General features: G+C 43.7%; 2 protein-coding genes across 2 annotated transcripts in view; both read right to left on the reverse strand.

Moving 5' to 3' along the window:
* Positions 1–1,384: 1,384 nt before the first annotated feature.
* Positions 1,385–2,353, reverse strand: LOC134079249 (beta-1,3-galactosyltransferase 2-like). Its single transcript, XM_062535505.1, has one exon. The coding sequence runs from the start codon at positions 2,351–2,353 to the stop codon at positions 1,385–1,387; it is 969 nt and encodes a 322-aa protein (XP_062391489.1).
* Positions 2,354–6,516: 4,163 nt separating this feature from the next.
* glis2a (GLIS family zinc finger 2a) overlaps positions 6,517–19,582 on the reverse strand; it is a 29,523-nt gene continuing 16,457 nt past the window's right edge. Inside the window, exons 4-7 of the mRNA XM_062545894.1 lie at positions 16,255–16,437; positions 14,979–15,112; positions 14,125–14,243; positions 6,517–11,389 (exon numbers count right to left, since the gene is read on the reverse strand). Of these exons, the coding sequence (XP_062401878.1) occupies positions 10,626–11,389; positions 14,125–14,243; positions 14,979–15,112; positions 16,255–16,437 (1,200 nt within the window). The 3' untranslated portion in view covers positions 6,517–10,625. The remainder of the gene's footprint in view (positions 11,390–14,124; positions 14,244–14,978; positions 15,113–16,254; positions 16,438–19,582) is intronic.

The following is a 19,582-nucleotide window of genomic DNA, read 5'->3' on the forward strand; positions in this document are numbered from 1 at the left end:
TGGGAGATAAGAATGGGCCTCCTCTGGCCTGTTGAGCTGTCCATGTCTTGTGCATAGAACGGACTCAGGAAAAGAATGATATGTTTTGGAATTTTGGACTCAATCTTTGTCGAGTCCACTGACAGCAAATTATGTACGAATGGCATGTTACTCATCTACTTTTGAATGGAATTATTTTAGAAAACAATTAATCGAAGGATATTTGCTTGGGCATTTATTCAAATCGTATAGCCGGTTTTCTCAGAAGCGACAATAAATCACATCTGAAATTAGCTGTTTATTTCCCAGATAGCCAAATTACCTTTGAGTCAGATCTGCATGAGAGCCTTTAGATCCACCTGTAGTTTACACATGGTATCTGTCTCTGAAGATGTGTTTCACACTGATTTGGCCCGCACCTGTACTACAAATCTGAGTCTATAGTGTAAACAGGAATTCAGATACCACAAATACACTGGATGTGGGCCATACCTACCATACAACCCGACTCCGGATCGTTAATGAGTTATTTCATTGTGTCATGCAGTTTGTTGTACAACCTCAAAATACAACACCAACAAGCAGGTTACTTGAACAGAACAGCTTTATTTCAAGTTTTCCCCAGAAAACTCCAATTCTAGGTTATTCATTCATTGTACTGCCTCTGACCAATAGCAATAGCAATAGCAGCATTCCTCAAACAGCACTCCTATGCGCTAACAATCTCTTACTTATGAGGGAGGTTGATAGTTTATATGTGTACTGTATCAGGTTGAAATATGTTAATCTATTTCAAATATTTTCAGGGATCAATCATAAGGGTTGAAGTATTTTGTCCTTGTTTTATGTCAACCGCATGAAAGAGATGACTGCTGTAAAAGACAACCATCTGTAACAACAACGTTTGTCCTTTGACCTGGAATTCCATCCTTAATCAGTACCTGACCAAGTGCAGTAATGGAGTCCAGTTTACTTAATAAATAATGAAAAGCAAAAACATGTCTTTCTTTACCGTACCATGGTATGATTTGTCAATATGTTAACGTCATACTATCAAACTCATATAGCTCAATTTCATTTGAATAGTATGAAACTATTTGGTCTGAACAAAATAGTAATTTGTTTTAAATATTGCACATTACATTCACTGTCAAATACAATAAATTAAATAAATAGCAAAATGATCACCATACATTTAACAAATCTTCTCCAAACTTTCAATAGCCTACTAGCACTGCAGCACAAGTACTATAGTCCTCTGTTTCTGTAGTCAATATTCAAACTCAAGTAAGCACATGAGATCTTATTTTACAAAAATATTTAACAAAATGTTAAAAAATTTACAAAAATAGCTTCAACATGAACACAGTCTATTGACAGTCACTCACTGCCTCAACCCCCCTTTTCAACAGGGGGGTCCCCCCTCCTTATACCCCGCCCAGTACTCCAGCAGTTGTTTGGCAGAGCCCAAGATTGTGGTTATGACGTTAACGTAGTCACAACGCTTGAACGGCCCCGACGTGTACGCTCTGAACTGAGAGGGGTCAGGAGGAATGCTGACCACTATCTTCAAGTGTGTCAGGCACACGCCTACATAAGCGTCCTCGATGTTGAAGGGCTTGATGTCCTTGGAGACTCGCACCAGCTTCTCCGGGAGGTCGTTGGAGAGGAGGTAGCCCATCCCCAACAAGTAGTTGGGATAGTTGGGCTTGGGGTAGAGCTCCTCAGAGACATACCATTTGGACTGGGGGTCGCGGACCACAGGCCGGTTCCACATGGTGTAGCCCGTGATGTAGTTCTGTTTGGGCGTCTGGGGCATGAGCAGCAGGGACATGAGGTTCTCCACGTTGAGGAACATGTCCGAGTCGATCTTCATGGCGTAGGCAGCACCTGGGCAGTAGGTGGCCAGCCAGTCCATGATCACCATGGTCTTGATGGTCAGGTTGAGGTAGGAGTCCACGAAGTCGCTCAGCAGGATGTCGTGGTGCCACGCGCTCTCGTTGTATACCCTCTTCTTCGCACTCGGAGTGGCCACGTCGGGGTGCAGACTGCCCAGCAGGAAGAGCGTGGTCACCACCTTGCCCTGCACCACGGTCTCGTTCCCCCACGTGCTCCGGATGGCATCGCGGGCCCACTCGTTGCCCGGGTGCACCGGCACCATGAGCACCAGGAAGGGCTTCTGCCTCTGGCACACCTCAGGCTCGTTGATGAGGAAGCGGTACTGCCGCGGGTAGGCGGCGTGGTCCTGCCTGGTTGTTGCCATCAGGGTGCTAGCAGTGGTGGAGATACTAGTCCTGATGGTGCTTTTGACAGTGGTGGGAAAGGGAGTGGTGGTGGTGGTGGTTTTGGTCACACTGACACCTGTCTTCGGCATTAACTTGGAAGTGACTCTTTCATTGTTGTGGGGTTGAGGTTGGTGTTGAGGGTGGGGGTAAGTAGGTGAATTGAGGATTAATCTGGAGAATGACTGAAAGGAGAAACCATCTTGCTGCCCTGTCTGATTCACAATACTTATAGGGAAGAAGTCCGCCACGTAGAAGCCAGCCAAAGCGCACAGTGACATGGCAAGAAGTACTCTGAAACAGCTCCTTACGTCACATCTCTCTCCTGCAATGACAAGGGAAGAGAGTACACAGTCATTTCAGTGGCAATTGCTCAGGCAATCATTTCTGAATCAGCTGACATTGTCTGGAAACTATGTTAGATATTTGATGAATTGATATTCATTACATATTTTATGCCAACATATTTAATAATAATTTGCTTCTAATGCTTAAAATAAACACACCTCCCCTGTGGTAATTGGAATCCTATGCAGTCATTGAGGTATATGAAACTGGGATTGTATGTCATTTCTATGCAGGCTTAGGCAACTGCCTTATCAGGGGCACTTCATCATAATCCTATTACTCAAATGACCACACCTTTTCCTGCCTATTAGCTTATTAATATGTCGTAATGGTCCCGATTGTACACACAGCGCAACGTGGCGTAAAGCGTGATGTAAAATGCGAAGCAAGTCTTATTAATATCGTACACAATCAGTGAGGAATTTTCGCGTACAAAGGATGTGGCAACTATAAGGCGTGTTCTGGCGAATTATCCAAAAATCACTGTCTTATACGCGCCATCATCACACCACTGACCAAGAATGACCTGCTCTATAGTGGAAAAGCACAAATAAAGCACAGCCGAGATGTAAGCAGCCCTTAGCAACCAGTCCCAAACAACTCCTGCGGGATAAATTTCCTTATGATTTTTATTCAGTCATTCGCATTGTTGGGGTAAATATTGCTTTTTTCAGGCCTCGTTTTTCGATTGTAACCCCTCATCAGTCAATGGTGAAAGTGAATAACTGTGTATAACTGTTTTGCTATTGACTATGACACCACTATGTTAGTTTCAGTTGGCCTATGAGAACAAATAATTGGCTAGATCAGAATGCATGTAGGCTATACTCTGCTAGTCACACACAGGTTTTAGTAAAGCAAGCAGATTCCTTCACTGACTGTCAAAAATACTGCTGCGGTGTCTGATGTTGCACTGCTGGCTCTTAAAGGGAATGATAGATGTCATTCTCATTGGTTTAAAGGAAGCTACTCCCACAACACATTGAACTGTCCCCAAGGAGCAATTCGGCTCACTTCAGGTAGCCAACACATACACATCAACACATAACAACATGAAGTAATAAATACATAAGAATATAAGTACACATCTACACTACATTTGTGTGATGTGACATGGTCAGGGATGGCTGATAAGAAACATAGCCCTTAGCAAAGGTCACACAATTAATATTGTCTAAAGGAATGAAAGTAGGCGACTTTCAGCCAACCAATTTTGAACCTGAAATTGCAGATACTGTATCAGTGTAATCCATTTTCATACCCTTGTTATTGCGTAAGACCATCTAGTATCAAATAAAGAGTAAAGAGTTATAAGTAACAAGTCCAAAAGGAGTAAAGTCATCTCATTACAATTTAAAGAAGTAACTAATCATTTGTAACTCATTACGTCTTTAGTGTGTCTTTAGTGTGAGTCTTTAGAGTGTGTCTTTAGTGTGTGTCTTTAGTGAGTGTCTTTAGTATGTGTCCTTATTGTGTGTCTTTAGAGTGTGTCTTTAGTGTGTGTCTTTAGTGTGTGTCTTCAGAGTGAGTCTTTAGTGTGTGTCTTTAGAGTGTCTTTAGTGTGAGTCTTTAGTGTGTGTCTTTAGAGTGTCTTTAGTGTGAGTCTTTAGTGTGTGTCTTTAGAGTGTGTCTTTAGTGTGTGTCTTTAGTGTGTGTCTTTAGAGTGTGTCTTTAGTGTGTAGTGTGTGTCTTTAGTGTGTGTCTTTAGTGTGTGTCTTTAGAGTGTGTCTTTAGTGTGTATTTAGTGTGTGTCTTTAGTGTGTATTTAGTGTGTGTCTTTAGAGTGTGTCTTGTCCCCTCCCTCCCCGGGGTCGCCGTGGCATCTGCTTTGCGTTTGTGCTTCACATTCCTCCAAGCCTCAGATGAGCCTCTGAAGCATCACCATGCAATTAGCCCTCAGGCTTCTGTCTCCGTTCCTCTCTCTTTCTCTTGCTCTCTCTATCTCTCTATCTCTCTATCTCTCTCTCCCCCTCTGTCATTCTCCAGGCTGAGATCTTGAGGACCCAGCCCACACTCTGGTTCTGTCATATTGTCCTTCCTCTTTAGACTGGACTGGACTGGACACACTTCATTGAACCCTAGATAGGATATAAATCGACAAGCCAACAAATCTGTGCTGTTAATGCCGACAGCTCTACTTAAAAGGTCAATGTTAACCATTTAGAGCTAAGGTGGGTTCAAAATTAGTCTAAGACTGACTAAAAGGGTACTAAAACTACTCCTACCTGTGATGATCACAACACATAATGCAACACCCGGCATTCCTATAGCATCTCTAAAGCTGGAGACTCTATGATTGTGTCCGAGACTGTGAGTCATTGTGGCATCAAGATGAGTTTGAAGCTGTTATTTAAAAAAATATATAGTTCAAATAACTATATTTTGCCGCTTTGAACTTGCAACCTCACTGTCATATGCCGTGTTTGATGTATTTGCACTATAATAGGGGTATAACAATAGTGGCATTCCTGGTGATGCCATATCCAGCGACGGTGCATACAGCCAGGTGACAGGCACATGTAATACTGAAGACCTACATTGAATCATGGCATTTTTCCCATAGCCTCACATCATCACATACCCTTCACCATAGCTAGATTGGCATGGTGCTTTTACCAGTAGGCCTATTAGCCTGTTTGATGCATTTCAAAAGATTTTTGCAAATCAAACAGGCTAATATGTCTCTCTCTCACACACACACACACACACACAATGTGACAATATCAAGTTACACTCCTTACAGTGCAACAACACTCTTGTTCTGTTGATAGAGCTAAACCATATTAATTGTATGTTGAAACTGTAATAGACTACAAGGGCCTGAATCTGTCAGGTAAGACTATCAGTTGGAGTGAGTTGACTCACCTTTCCCTGTCATCGTTGCTGAAGCCCTGGCCAAGTTCTTGTACTCCAGCTGTGTAGACCAGCTCCTGGCTGCTGTGACCCCAAACCTGCAGATTGGCTGAGGGTCCATACCTAACAGGGTTTTACACTGCTACAGGTGTGGCCCCGCCTCTGCTGATGAGGTCACAGGTGTGGCCCCACCCCCACTGCTGAGGTCACAGGTGTGGCCTGGGAGGAACTAGGCAGGGGAGACAGAGGCAGTGGGGGAAAGGCCTCTTGAAATCCTCCAGGATGAATGGACAGAGAACGGGCCTGAGATCAGATAAGGTGTGTGTGTGTGTGTGTGTGTGTGTGTGTGTGTGTGTGTGTGTGTGTGTGTGTGTGTGTGTGTGTGTGTGTGTGAGTGTGTGTGTGTGTGTGTGTGTGTGTGTGTGTGTGTGCGTGTGCGTGTGCGTGCATGTGTGTTGGGGCAACTGAGCAGCTGAAGGCAAAAAAAGTAATGAGATTCCAATGTAAAAAATGTACAAGAGCCACCTGCAATAATGCTTTATTTGGAGATTTATTTTAGATACTCTACAAGCTTTCATTTGTTATCAAAGTTAGTAAATCGGCCAAACCACCTGCTAGTCTTGACTATCAACTGTTTACTTTGAATTTACAGTAACTCAAGCTCAAACACTTGGTGATTTGGGAACTAAGTTATCTTAAACTAACATCAGCATCAATGGCATGTCCTCCACTGCCAAGAAGTTCTCTTTGCAACAAAATTTGTGTCAAGGGCCTCAAACAATAGCTCATTTATTATTTTGTATTGCTCACTATCAGCAAAATGTACAAGAGATAGCTCAATTTAATTAAATGTTTTATCAATTTCTATGTACACCTCGAGAAGAGGCGCCGAAAGGGAGAGGGGGCAGGGTATGATTCCAGGACTATACGCCTTTAACATACAACATGTATGACGAAAGTTTGGGAGCGCTATTTGAACAGGAACATTTTGAGGCTGCGACAGAGTTACAGAAACACACAATCATATCACAGAAACACACACCCAACAACTGTAGTGTTTGTCAAATGCTGTTTAATTAACACCATTAGTGTCATTCTTCTTGATCTGACATTGTTGCCATTGTCGTAACCATTGATAACAAAGCTGACTCAAAGATGGCTTGAAAAAAAACAGGAGGGTTCATATTTGGGCTTTTCTTGTAACTCTCATTTGGGAGTTCTGTTTGATGTCCATGAGCCTGATTGTTCAAGGGCGGTATTACAGTGACAAAACTGTAAGTCTCGAAATTAATTATGCTAAATGCTACATTTCACCCTTGGTCCCACATAACAAAGTGTAAAAAATATCTCTTTTTTTTCTCTGAAAAGGATTATGCCAATCATCATTAAATGTCAGCTTAACATGTGTCCAGACATATAAATTGTCAGCATTTATCTTGGCCACACTCATACAACAGATCAGCAGGTTAATAGGCCAAAATAGATCAACGTTACAAGAATTGTTTGACTTCATAATTACTAGTGACTACGTTTTGACTGGCTCTTGGTAAACATGTGTTTCCTTGTTTTCTGAAAAAAAAAAAAAAAACATTAATTCATGATATTGCAAATATTTGTTTTTATTTATAGCACCCCTCAGTGGTGAAAATGGGATGGGAAAAGTATTTATTTCATTTTCTTTTAGAAATTTTAAAATGGCAGATTTTTTTCCAAGCACTTCATCAACAATGTATCAGTGCCTTTAATTCAGCCGTTGAAGTGGAGGCAAATTAGAAACATAAAAAATCTACACATCAAATTTAATGCATTATCTCCTAATGTGTCATAACTTTTTTCTTTCTTTGCAATTCTATTGACAAGTGAAAAAAGACCATTCCTTACTAATATGTTGTCAGTGTCTTCAGTTCTAAACGTCTTTGTGCTGTGTCTAGAATTGCACAAATCTTTTTGGTACACGGCCACTACAAACAGGCCCCTGATCCAATGGGAACGGAACCCTTTTTTGTTGTTTTCAAACAAAAGCAGCCTGTGACACCTTTCCTCAACCACAGCTGAGACGATGTGTGTGTACACTGGTTTGGTTTCACAGATCTGCATTCTACTGATTGTCTGTGCTGTAAAACAAGCTCATCTGCGGCTGAAACACTAAATTTCATTTCCTTTCTCTTTTTACACTCTGTGGTGTGGGATCAGTTGTGGACCACTGTGGACTAAACTGACGTCCTGTAGTTCTTAGTGTCTTTTCTACAGGCCAGACCCTCCAGTCTGACTCTAGGTGCAAAACAAAATCTTTAGATACAGGTGTTGAATTGAGGAAGAAGACATCACTTCTCTTTTAACAGTTACAAAATACATCCTTAACAACAGGAGAGACCTCTAAAGAGGTTCTAATTGCACACATTTTAGTTTTATGGATCCCTCACAATTGTCCGTAAAAACAAAGACTTGGGGGGAAAATATACATTTATACAGATAACTCTACATAAATGCTTATCTCATACACTGTATGTTGTCTACTTTCACCTAAATAGAAGGCACTTCGGACCATTAAAATACTGATAATTAAATATCTTTATGTGCAAATAAAAAAACAACAACAGCTAAATGGTTAAAAAACACACACACATACACACACACACACAAACACACATACATACACACACACACACACACACACAAGAATGCTCAGCTGCTGATTTCAAATAGGAGAAATCTATTATTACCGTAAGTGAATGCTTATCTGTTAATGTTTAAACATAATGTGTCAGGGAGTAGACCGTGACCAGGTCCGTGTCAATGGAAGCACAGAGCAGCAATACGTGACAAAGGACAATTAAAAAAAAAAAAAAAAAAAGCTAATACAATCAACATTAAAAATGTTTCGTCATCACAGAAATATAATAGAATGAATCCTATCAGACTTACGATCTGATTTTATACTCATAAAACAGCACAGCCACAATGGTGCAAGAAGAGGTGTGGACTCCACGTCCTTATTGTGACAGCTAGCATAGCCGGCATACTGCGTTAACTCAAATACTGCATATTCAAAGATGGCCACCGGCGTAGAGACCATGTGAGTCACTCGGTTTACTTTCCTAAACTGTATCATAAGTGCAACACCGCACCCTGATAGCCTTGTGATGGATGGACACGGGTGTCTCAGTGGGCTACACCGTTTGAGATAAAAAAACGCAAAAGAGGGGAATTAGGTGGACCACAGTCTCCTCTTCCTCTAGTCTCGAGGAAACGGGAGGAGGATCACGGAAAAGAACGCCGACACAAAGCACCTGTCAAACACATCTCACGTTCAGTAAACAACAGGCGGTCAGGTCAGTTCAGAGGTCCGTGAGCTGCATCCCCCCAGCAGATCCCTGGACGTAGCCAAAGAGCGAATCTACAAATGGACTGGAGCGGTAATGTGGTCACTTAACCTTCTCTGTACCTACTTACTCTCAGTACTTGTTGTTACCTAGAAGACCTTTTGCATCTCTAGTAGGCTACTTTTCATGGAAGCCATGAGTATTGACTCACATTTGTTAAGCAGTTACAGGAGCAGTACCATGGTCCAAGTCCTGCAGTAGGCTATGCTACTGGTCCTCGTTGTCACACAGCTAGCAATATGTATAGAATTTACTCTTCTCTCAGCTTACATTTAGCTTTTTAGTTCACAGATGTGTCATGCTAAGCTAGAGTTTGTTAAGTATGTGCAATAAGCAGCAATGTGATGATTGTCCACCAAGAGCTTCTTTTTGAGGCTTGTCTGAGTGCAACGTCAACTTCTATCCTTTGAGAAGGGAGCAACTGAAGCGGCAGGGTAGGTTAGTATCACAGACGAAAAAAAGCAAAGCGTTTAACTCGGCTTCAAAACTTAAAAGCTCATGGTCCGTTGTTGCTGTCTCCACAGCCTGTCAGAACTGTTTCAGTTGCACCACACTATTGCATGGGGTTTGTCTGCCTAGAAATCACATACAAATAGCATCAATTTTCATACAAAGACTCAGAAGCCCACGAACAATGGAATTCATATAAAAGAACATTTGAGATATGAGACGTTGGTGTGTTGCCTTTCGTCAGAGAGAAAAAAAAAAACTTTTAAAGAACATTTTTAAAAACAAACAAACAAACAAACAAAAAATGTATCTTTGTTGTTTTTGTTTGCTATGTCATGAAGTAGAGGTCCTGTGAAACTGAAAGAAAAAAAAACGGTTCTAGAACAGCATAAAGTGCAAAAGAATGCTTTGACAGACAGCCTTAAGGGGGCTGTTGGGTTGCTGGACTGTCAGGGTAAATTGCCTTTGAGAAGCACTCTGAAATGTATGGACCCCTAAGAAGCCAGAGTTAGAGTTCCCCGTATTTGGAAATACATCTGTATCCTGTCGCTAGTTTCTTTACTACCTTGCGTTCCCTTACAATGCTTGTTTTTGCATTCCCTTGTGTTACCGTTGTATTCCCTCACAGTAACAAGTGTGAGCACAATAGTATTGCCACAGAATGTGGAGGGTTTGTGGGAGGGAAAGCAAAATTTGTTGAAAGGAAAGGCAAAGGTGTGTCAGAGAGAAAGAGAGAGAGAGAGAGAGAGAGGAAAAAGAAACAGAAAGTTCTGTCCCATGGTGGCCTCTCAGGGTCTCTGTCAACATTAGACCGAACATAGAGTGACCGCGTCGTCACTGTCGTCACGCTGCTACGACAGCATAAGCCTCACGACGGATGGCTTAAGAGTGAGTCACGTGTCCAGTCGCACCTCTGGAACGGCCTTATTGCCCTTTCTCTTTAGCTTGTAGATGCTACTCCCTTAGCAAGTTGTTCACCAGGAGGAAGCCACGTGTCGTTGGTTAAGACATGCTTATTTCATTAGGCCTCAGGTAGGAATGTTCAAGTAAAACTGTCCCATAGCTTCCGACTCTTATTTCGATCTTCTGTAGGGAACGAATAGGGTTATTCTGTTATAGCTTTCGTTGAGAGAGAGACACAAAAAAAGCGTTCAATTCTACCTATGAACCGTTGTAGGAATGGTGGAAATTCGTCCCCTCCCCAAAATTTCTCAACACACCCACACGCTCTCACACACTCTCTCTCACTCACACTTGTGCACACACACACACACACACACACACAGACACACACATCCATTCAGCACCCTTTCCCGAAGGGCCCCGTTGCTTAGTTGACCACAGCTGGCCTTAACACCACCATCCCGGGTGGAATGACGACCCAGGACATGGGGTCGCGTCCGAAGCCCACCTCTTCCTCTTCTCCGTCCTCCTCCTCCATCCTCTCCTCGTCGTCCTCCTCGTCTTCCTCCTCCCTGGCCCTCTTGCGGCCCCGGGCTCTGCTGGCCAGCAGGGGCCCCAGCCCCAGAGAGGCCCCCGGGAACAGGGGCGAGAGCAGGGACGGGGGCTTGCCCAGCCCCAGGTGCCCGCCGTGGGACAGGCCCGGGGCGGAGGCCACCCGGCTCCCCAGCGCGCTCAGATCCAGCGGCCCGATGTTGGACAGGGGCAGCGAGGCTCCGCCGAGGCCCTGCAGGCCGTGGCCCCCGAAGAGAGCTGCGGCAGCCGCGGCAGCCCCCGGAAGGATGATGTGGGCCCCGGCGACGTAGGGCAGCTCGGGCGGAGGGGTGGAGTCGCCCTTGGACCGGGCGCACCCGAGCATGGGGGGACCCCCGGCGGCGGCGGCGGCCACCAGGCGGCCGGCCTTCAGCAGGGCCTCCATGCCGGACGACGGGTTCTGCTCCTGCGCCACGAAGTGGCCGTGGGCCTTGATGTGCTTGCGCAGGGAGCTGGGGTCGGTGTAGCGCTTCAGGCAGCCCACCATCTTGCAGAAGTAGGGCTTGTCCACGTAGTGCGTGCGCGTGTGCTTGAAGCGGTCGCTGGAGTTGGAGTAGCGCTTGTTGCAGCCCTCGTAGGGGCAGATGTAGGGCTTCTCGCCTACAGGAGACAGTGACAGAGGCATGCATGGGATGAGGTGATGAGGTATTGGATTGTGGGTGGGTAGGTGTTTGCATGCACTCAGAGGTGTGTCTGAGCATGTGTTTTCGGTGTGGATGTGTGGATGTGAGTCTGAGCGTGTGTTTTGGTGTGTATGTATGTGTGTGCGTCTGAGCGTGTGTTTCGGTGTATATGTATGTATGTATGTATGTATGTATGTATGTGTGTGTGTGTGTGTCTGAGCGTGTGTTTCGGTGTGTATGTATGTATGTATGTATGTATGTCTGAGCGTGTGTTTCAGTGTGTGTATGTATGTATGTATGTATGTATGTCTGAGCGTGTGTTTCAGTGTGTGTATGTATGTATGTATGTATGTGTGTGTCTGAGCATGTGTTTCGGTGTGTTTGTATGTATGTATGTAAATTAAGCTATCAAAAGTAGTCTTTTCTGGGGACAAAATTCTTGTCCCCACTAAGTTAACAATGTTTCTGATGACAAAAAAGTGACCCATTCTTTACTGATGGGCTAGGCATAGGGTGTGGTACTGGAACAGTTATGTAATCTATGGTTACATTCTATGGACACAAAATAATCATTTACTACTACGAGTGGCCGGGGAAAGAAAAAAATGTCCAGTCCTGAAGACAGGATGCAAATGTTTGTATGTGTGTCAGGGTGTGTGTGTGTGTGTGTGTGTGTGTGTGTGTGTGTGTGTGTGTGTGTGTGTGTGTGTGTGTGTGTGTGTGTGTGTGTGTGTGTGTGTGTGTGTGTGTGTGTGTGTGTGTGTGTGTTTAAATGCTGAGAATGTGTGCATATATATACTGGTCCATTGGTGTATTTTGGTGTGTGTATGTGTGATGACAAGGGAGGCTTACCTTCCTGTGTGTGAACAGTTTTGCATTTGTCTGTGTGTGTGTGTGTGTGTGTGTGTGTGTGTGTGTGTGTGTGTGTGTGTGTGTGTGTGTGTGCGCGCAGCTATGGGCAGTATTTCTGATACATGTATTTAAAATACGAATACAAAATACAAAACATTATTTGGATTGGTATGATGCAAATGCCTTCATATTTTTATCAAAATACTTGAGTGTTTTTTATTTTTCTATTTTTAAACAAATGTAAAATACTTTGTGGACTGTCCAATTTATCAAACCATATTACGTTATAAAATTATATAAAACAGTCTGGTTTTGAATGAAACACAACTTTTTTGTGTTTAAATAGTCTTAATAGTAGTTTTAAAATAGTTTTAATTGAGTAGTCAATTTTTCTAATTGAATCATTTAAGTTGCTTGTCATTTGTGCAGTGTTCAATTCATGACAATTCTCGGCGATCCAAGATACACTATATTGCCAAAAGTATTCGCTCACCTGCCTTGACTCACATATGAACTTCAGTCACATCCTATTCTTAATCCATAGGGTTTATTATGACGTTGGTCCACTCTTTGAAGCTATAACAGCTTCAACTCTTCTGGGAAGACTTTCCACAAGGTTTAGGAGTGTGTTTATGGGATTTTTTGACCATTCTATCAGAGGCGCATTTGCGAGGTCACACACTGATGTGGCCACTTCCTGTTCCAACATGACTGTGCACCAGTGCACAAAGCAAGGTCCATAAAGGCATGGATGACAGAGTTTGGTGTGCATGAACTTGACTGGCCCGTACAGAGTCCTGACCTCAACCCAAAAGAACACCTTTGAGATGAATTAGAGTGGATCATGAGAGCAAGTCGCCTCGTCCCACATCAGTGTGTGATCTCGCAAATGCACCTTTGATAGAATGGTCAAAAAATCCTATAAACACACTCCTAAACCTTGTGGAAAGTCTTCCCAGAAGAGTTGAAGCTGTTATAGCTTCAAAGAGTGGACCAACGTCATAATAAACCCTATGGATTAAGAATAGGATGTGACTGGTTGATATGGGGTCAAGGCAAGTGAGCGAATACTTTTGGCAATATAGTGTATGTTCTATTCGAGTTGTTTCAATATTTATTTTAACTAATCTGTTAGAAAACATCCTGACTTACATCCTCATATCCTTGTCTCTTTTTTCAAAATATTAGCCAACGGACACGACCACAAGTTACTCTCCTTCTTAAATGGAAGGGCACCTAATTACACTTACACCACCAGTAGAATGTAATCATGAAATTATAAGTAAAAATATTTTGTATATAAAATAAATACAGTATATACAGTATATAATATAGGTCATTAATCGCTAATGATGTGAATGATTAAGCATTGACAATATTCAATATTACTGGGGGTGATAGGTGGTAGGGGCCCCCAGATCAAATTCTGCTAAAGGTCCTATCAGGGAACTAAGTAGGCCTACCCTAACTGATTACTAAATGATTATATAGGAGGATAATAGGATGCTACATCTGCATGTGACTACCTGAATCCAAATTTAGTTTATTTTGATACATTTATGAGTGAGGTATTTGGTATTTTATTGTAAAAATACATTTTGTTGGGTTTTTCCCCCCATCCCTGCATGTGTGTGTGTGTGTGTGTGTGTGTGTGTGTGTGTGTGTGTGTGTGTGTGTGTGTGTGTGTATGTGTATGTGTGTCTGTGTCTGTGTCTGTGTATGTGTATGTGTGTGTGTGTGTGTGTGTGTGTGTGTGTGTGTGTGTGTGTGTGTGTGTGTGTGTGTGTGTGCGCGTGCGTGCGTGTGTGTGTGTGTGTGTGTGTGTGTGAGTGTGCGTGTGTGTGTGTCTGGTGTTCCTACCTGTGTGTGAGCGGTTGTGTATCTTGAGGTTCTCCAGGCGTGAGAAGCTCTTGTTGCAGGTAGGGCAGTGGTGAGGCTTCTCGTTGGTGTGGGTGCGAACATGGATCAGCATTTTGTACCTGCATGACCATAAACACAACACAGGACAGATCAATTTAGACAGCGATGTCTGATTCAACCCATTATTAATATCATTATTACTGTTATTATCATTATTATTACTACTATTACCCAGGGGGCAAAACCCCCTTTTTTAGGGAAATCAGACATGGGCTGCTGTAAAAGGTTGTCATGCAAAAATAAAATCTAGGATGTCCCAGGATCAGACAGAATACAAAAAAGTATTGCCTTAATGTAAATAATCATCTGAGGATTTTTTGTGGGGATATCTATTTGTTAAAATTTTTACCCTATTCACCCCATAATATATTCGTCCATAGACTTATAATGGGGCATAAAAAGGGCGATAACACACAAACAGCAGCTTATTGACCGGGTTGTCCACCCAGGTTGTGATCCTGGGACACCCTAGATTTTATTTTTGCATGACAACCTTTTACAGCAGTCCATGTCTGTAAAACCCCCTTTGCCCCCTGGGTATATTATTAATATAATATCATTGTTATTATTATCATTATTATTAATATTATCACTTTATTTCCTTAACACCGTGAAGAAACGTTTTATCTATTGAGAGATAAAGTTATAAATTCCATGTTTTATGAAAATAGCATCTTGAAAGGTAGGACTAAGGATGCAAACTCAAGTCAAAAGAAAAAAATATTTTTTCATTTCATTTTTTTACAATACTGACCACCGACGGATCCACCATATGGAGGCGGGTAAAGCCTTACCTGGCGTTAAAACCACGCCCTCTGCGTGCACACCCCTCCCAGTGGCAGCAGTACCCAGAATCCTTTTCGGGCTTCACGTGAAAGTCATTAACGTGATCCACCAAGTCCTGCAGCGAGTCGAACAGCAGGCGGCACTAGGGAGTCAGATGTGAAGCAGAGAAAAGGACAGGAAGAGAAGAAAGAGTTGCAGAAAAGCAGGAGCGAAGAAGAAAACAATGAACAATTTAGATAGTGTTCCACATGTCGGTATAGCGGGTAGTTGGAAATGTACTTTTTGAAATCTAATTCATAACCTTATCACGGCATGGCAACCAAGAACCAAAAAGAAATAGCAGATGAATGTAATGCCTGATACATATGAGATACACTAACTTCTTTAAGATACAAGCTGCTGGTAATAATCTTCACAAACTCTTACCTAGACTACACGTTGTGTATAGAGCTGTCCCCTGTGCTTACCCAGTAATGTGGCAATATAATCTTTAATCCACTCAAAAACATTACTGAAACACTAAAGTCCAGTCGTTTTTTTTTTTTATTGCCTGCCGTGCATACAGGCACTCCCAAGTTTAATGCTGTTAACAGTTAGTTCTGGGGTGGCGTTCTTCCTACTTCAACCACCAGAGGGCGCATGGTTGCTCCAAACGCGCCTGAAGGTCTGAGTTCTTCTTGAGGAATTATTGGACTAATGTTTTAAAAAATACGCCCTGTTGTCTGTTTAGTACACGCCATATGCTGCTCAGATAGCAGGAAACAAAGTGTGAAAGTAAATATGGAGGACATCTTAATTGTTAACGTGTTATAACTTGATAATACATATAGCTGTCTCTTTATTTCCCTTGGAACGGTGTTTTTAAGAAATCTAATTCTCAAATCATCTCAAAAAATTATCAAATTCTTCAATGCAAACCAGACAGCACATGAAGTGAGAGTTTGAGTTTCACTTGAGTATTAGAGGCTTTCTTAAGATACTCCAAAAAAGACTGCAAGATCATACAATGGCAGCAACAGTTAGTTAATAAAGTCTTACCTAAATAACTATTTCTTGAGTGTTTTATTTGTTATGTTTTTATAGATAATTCTGCCCTTGCACACCGTATTGTATAGCGTTTAGATACGACTACAGCCAATTAAAGTTGACATGTCTGTCCCTAAGCTTGGTGGAGCCAAGGCCAAGCACTGAATCTCAATCACCGTAATCAGCAACACTTTCTGAACGGACTACAGCACCACCCCACCCCTGCCCTCCCCAAATAACCCTGTCTCTCTCCCCCACCTTCTTCCAGCGGCAGGCCAGCTGCTCGTCTGAGGAGGGCTCGGGTGACGTGCGCTTCTCCCCGTTCCGACCAATGAACAGGGAGGAGGGGAGCTGGAAGCTGCCTCCTGCACCAATGGGCAGGAAGAACTGGAATCCCTGTGCTGAGGCCCCGCCCTCCAGGTAGTGGGCGTTTGCAGACTCCTGTGAGAAGGTATGGAGAGGTGAGAGAGAGAGAGAGAGAGAGAGAGAGAGAGAGAGAGAGAGAGAGAGAGAGAGAGAGAGAGAGAGAGAGAGAGATGATGTGCTATTGGCAAATTAAATCAAAATGCCTTAGCGAACTCTACAGGGAGAACAAGCCCAGACATATTCCCTTAAGTACATAAACACACACACACACACACACACACACACACACACAGAGAGAGTATAGTTTACTTGGGGTATCTCCTCGGCCGTCAGCTAAAGCAGCTGAGAAAGCAGCAAAAAGAGCCGTCTGTGTCTGCGCTAATGAGAGTGACTCACTCCGGTCAGCAGCAGACGCCACCAAAATGGACACGAGGAGGACGACGAGAGAGAGAGAGAGAAAGAAAAAGAGAGACAGACAGAACAAACAAACGAAAGAAAGAAGGAAAGCCATAAAAACAACATCAAGGTCACGACCCCAAGACAGAGAGAAGGAGGGATAGAGGGAGAAAGAGAGAGAGAGAAAAAGGGGGGGGGGTGATGAATAGCGGAGGCTTCACCCCTCATAGGTCGCAGGGAGGGGCCGGCTAGTGTGTGTGTGTGTGTGTGTGTGTGTGCAGGCCGACGGCCCTGGCTCTGGATCCAGCTCCACTTGGAGCCACACAGCACTTGTGGCCAGCTCCCCGTCCACAGGGAGGAAGGAGTGGGAGTTCTGGAGGACTGGACTCATAAATGAAGGGGGGGTGGGGGGGTGGAATGAGAGAGGAAAGCTGGATTGTGGGGTTGTTTTTTTTTTTGAGTGCAGCGATTTTCGCACATATGGTCAATGTTTAGTGCGCATGGAAGGGGAGAGAGAAAAAAAAAAAGGGAGAGCGCATTTTCCAAGCAGATGGACACAGCCACGGACACGGGCAGGTCAGCAGCGCTGGGCTCTGTGGGAAACTGATTGGGGTCAGTGCGGTGTTAGATGGAGATAAACGGTGATTGACTGTCATCATGACTTGTTGAATAGATTCTAGGGGTTGACAAGCAATGCAATAAACCATTAGGCCTCTCTCTCTCTTTCTCGTTCTCTCTCTCTCTCTCTCTCTCTCTCTCTCTCTCTGTGTGTTATCTATATCTCTCCTTCATGGCGAGGGTTCAGATGGGGGCATCTTTATCAGTGTATGGTCTGTGTGTGCAGATATGGAGGCTGGTGGTGTCACTAAACGAGCTGCACACCACAGATTGATGGGGAATTAAATTACATATGGGGCCGAATTGAGTTACTGGGCGTGAGGCCTGCACATGCCCAACCTCTCACACCCCCCTCCAAAACACAAATGCATTCGTACACACACACACACACACACACACTCACACGTACATACACACACACACACACACACTCACACGTACATGCACACACACACTACCACCCCACACAGACACAGACACAGACACACACACACACACACACACACCAGCACAACAACTCCAGCTGTTCCTGATGCCTCGGCCGGTCCTTAGCTCTAAAGTGTTTTTTTTCCCCCCAAACCCTTAAAGGAACTTTATGTGCTGAATGCAGAGTGTGCTGGTTTCAGCCATCCTCTAAACATACACTCCTTCAAATTGTCATTCCTGTCAATTCTATGCATATTGATTGTTTGCCTATTTGCATTTCATAACATCTCATTTAAACTTGAATGCCCTGAAACAAAACTTCTAAAATAGAGAAATATTATAATATGTTCTGACATTTTTTTTTTTTTCCAGAATAAAACCTTTTGAAGTACTTAGTGACATTTCATTTCATTTCATTTCACTCCTGCTACTAATTTGCTTTACACATTCTTCACCCAGCGATGGTAGCAGAAGTCTTCATTTACACCAGACTTGACCATAGGAATCTATTTCCTGCCTTCCGAGTGCTAAACCGAGTGGCCACCATATAAGCGACAGGTGGGGACGCGCACCTCGGTGAGTCTCCTGGCGGAACGGCCCTGGCTGCTGATAACAGCACCTGTAGGAGCATATCTACCATGTCTCTATATCTACCATGTCTCTCTCAGAGGATGCAGCACCTGTAGGGGCATATCTACCATGTCTCTATATCTACCATGTCTCTCTCAGAGGATGCAGCTTCTCCATAACCATCTGAAAGTGAAGCCAGCGGAGTTGTCAACAGCGCGACACACTGCCGCGTTCAACGCAGATCAGTGGCGAGGGCACGGCAAGTGGTCTCACACTGTCACACACACACACACACACAGGCCACCAGTGTGTGCATGCGACTATGTGTGACCTGTCTGTCGTGTGTTCCAGTTCCTTGGCTGGACAAAGGTGGCAAACAGCATGTCGGGGGGTGGGGGGGGGAGAGAATGTGCCGGGCCAAGATTCGATTTGGCCGTCTAAATGAGCGGCCAGCAGTCGGTGGGGGCTGACCGGGCGTCAGCGGAGCGTCCAGGCACGGCGGCCGCGGGAGGAGCGCATGCATGTGATGGGTAATGAGTTCTTACGGGGACACCGCGGCCCCTCCGACCGTGATTTGATTTTACAAATCCACCCGTCCAGCCCCCTTCCCATGTTCTGGTCAGGCACGAGACACTGACAGCTAACACACACACACACACACACACACACACAGATATACACACACAGCCTCTTTTTCCCTCTGGACCACGGGGGAAACTAAGGCGTTAATTCACAGTCTGTCTTGTTCTCTAACTCTCCACACAGTATAAGTACTTAAGCCTGACTGAGTTAGCGCAAATGTAGGTTACAGAGTGAAGTCTAAAACTCCTTAAAAGCACCCTTCAGTGCCACAGTCTCAAAAAAGAGACGTCTGTAAAGGCTCTTTGTAGGACATTTAAATGGCAAAGAATTTCATTTGCAGAAAGTGTCTCTAATGGGAAACATTTACATTGAAGATACTCTGTATTTGGATGATATATTTCAGTCTGAATATATGTAAACTATTCAAATATAAAATGCCACAGCCCAATAGTTTCGGGAAGGACTTACAGAGGGGAAACGTTTCCGAAAAATATTTTTTTCCGACTCTATTTCAGAGGCCATGTTTAGGTTCACAAGTAGATTTTTTCTGGGAGACCTTACTTTCTGTAGGTCCAAATAAGGAGAAACTATGTAGATGTACAATTTGTAAAAATTCAGGTGATAACAT

The sequence above is a fragment of the Sardina pilchardus genome, chromosome 1, assembly GCF_963854185.1.
Source record: "Sardina pilchardus chromosome 1, fSarPil1.1, whole genome shotgun sequence".
NCBI classification, from domain to species: domain Eukaryota; kingdom Metazoa; phylum Chordata; class Actinopteri; order Clupeiformes; family Clupeidae; genus Sardina; species Sardina pilchardus.

What these genes read in the sequence shown, in the direction of transcription:
- LOC134079249 (XM_062535505.1), bottom strand. Translation starts at nt 2,353, where the DNA reads ATGCCGAAGACAGGTGTCAGTGTGACCAAAACCACCACCACCACCACT.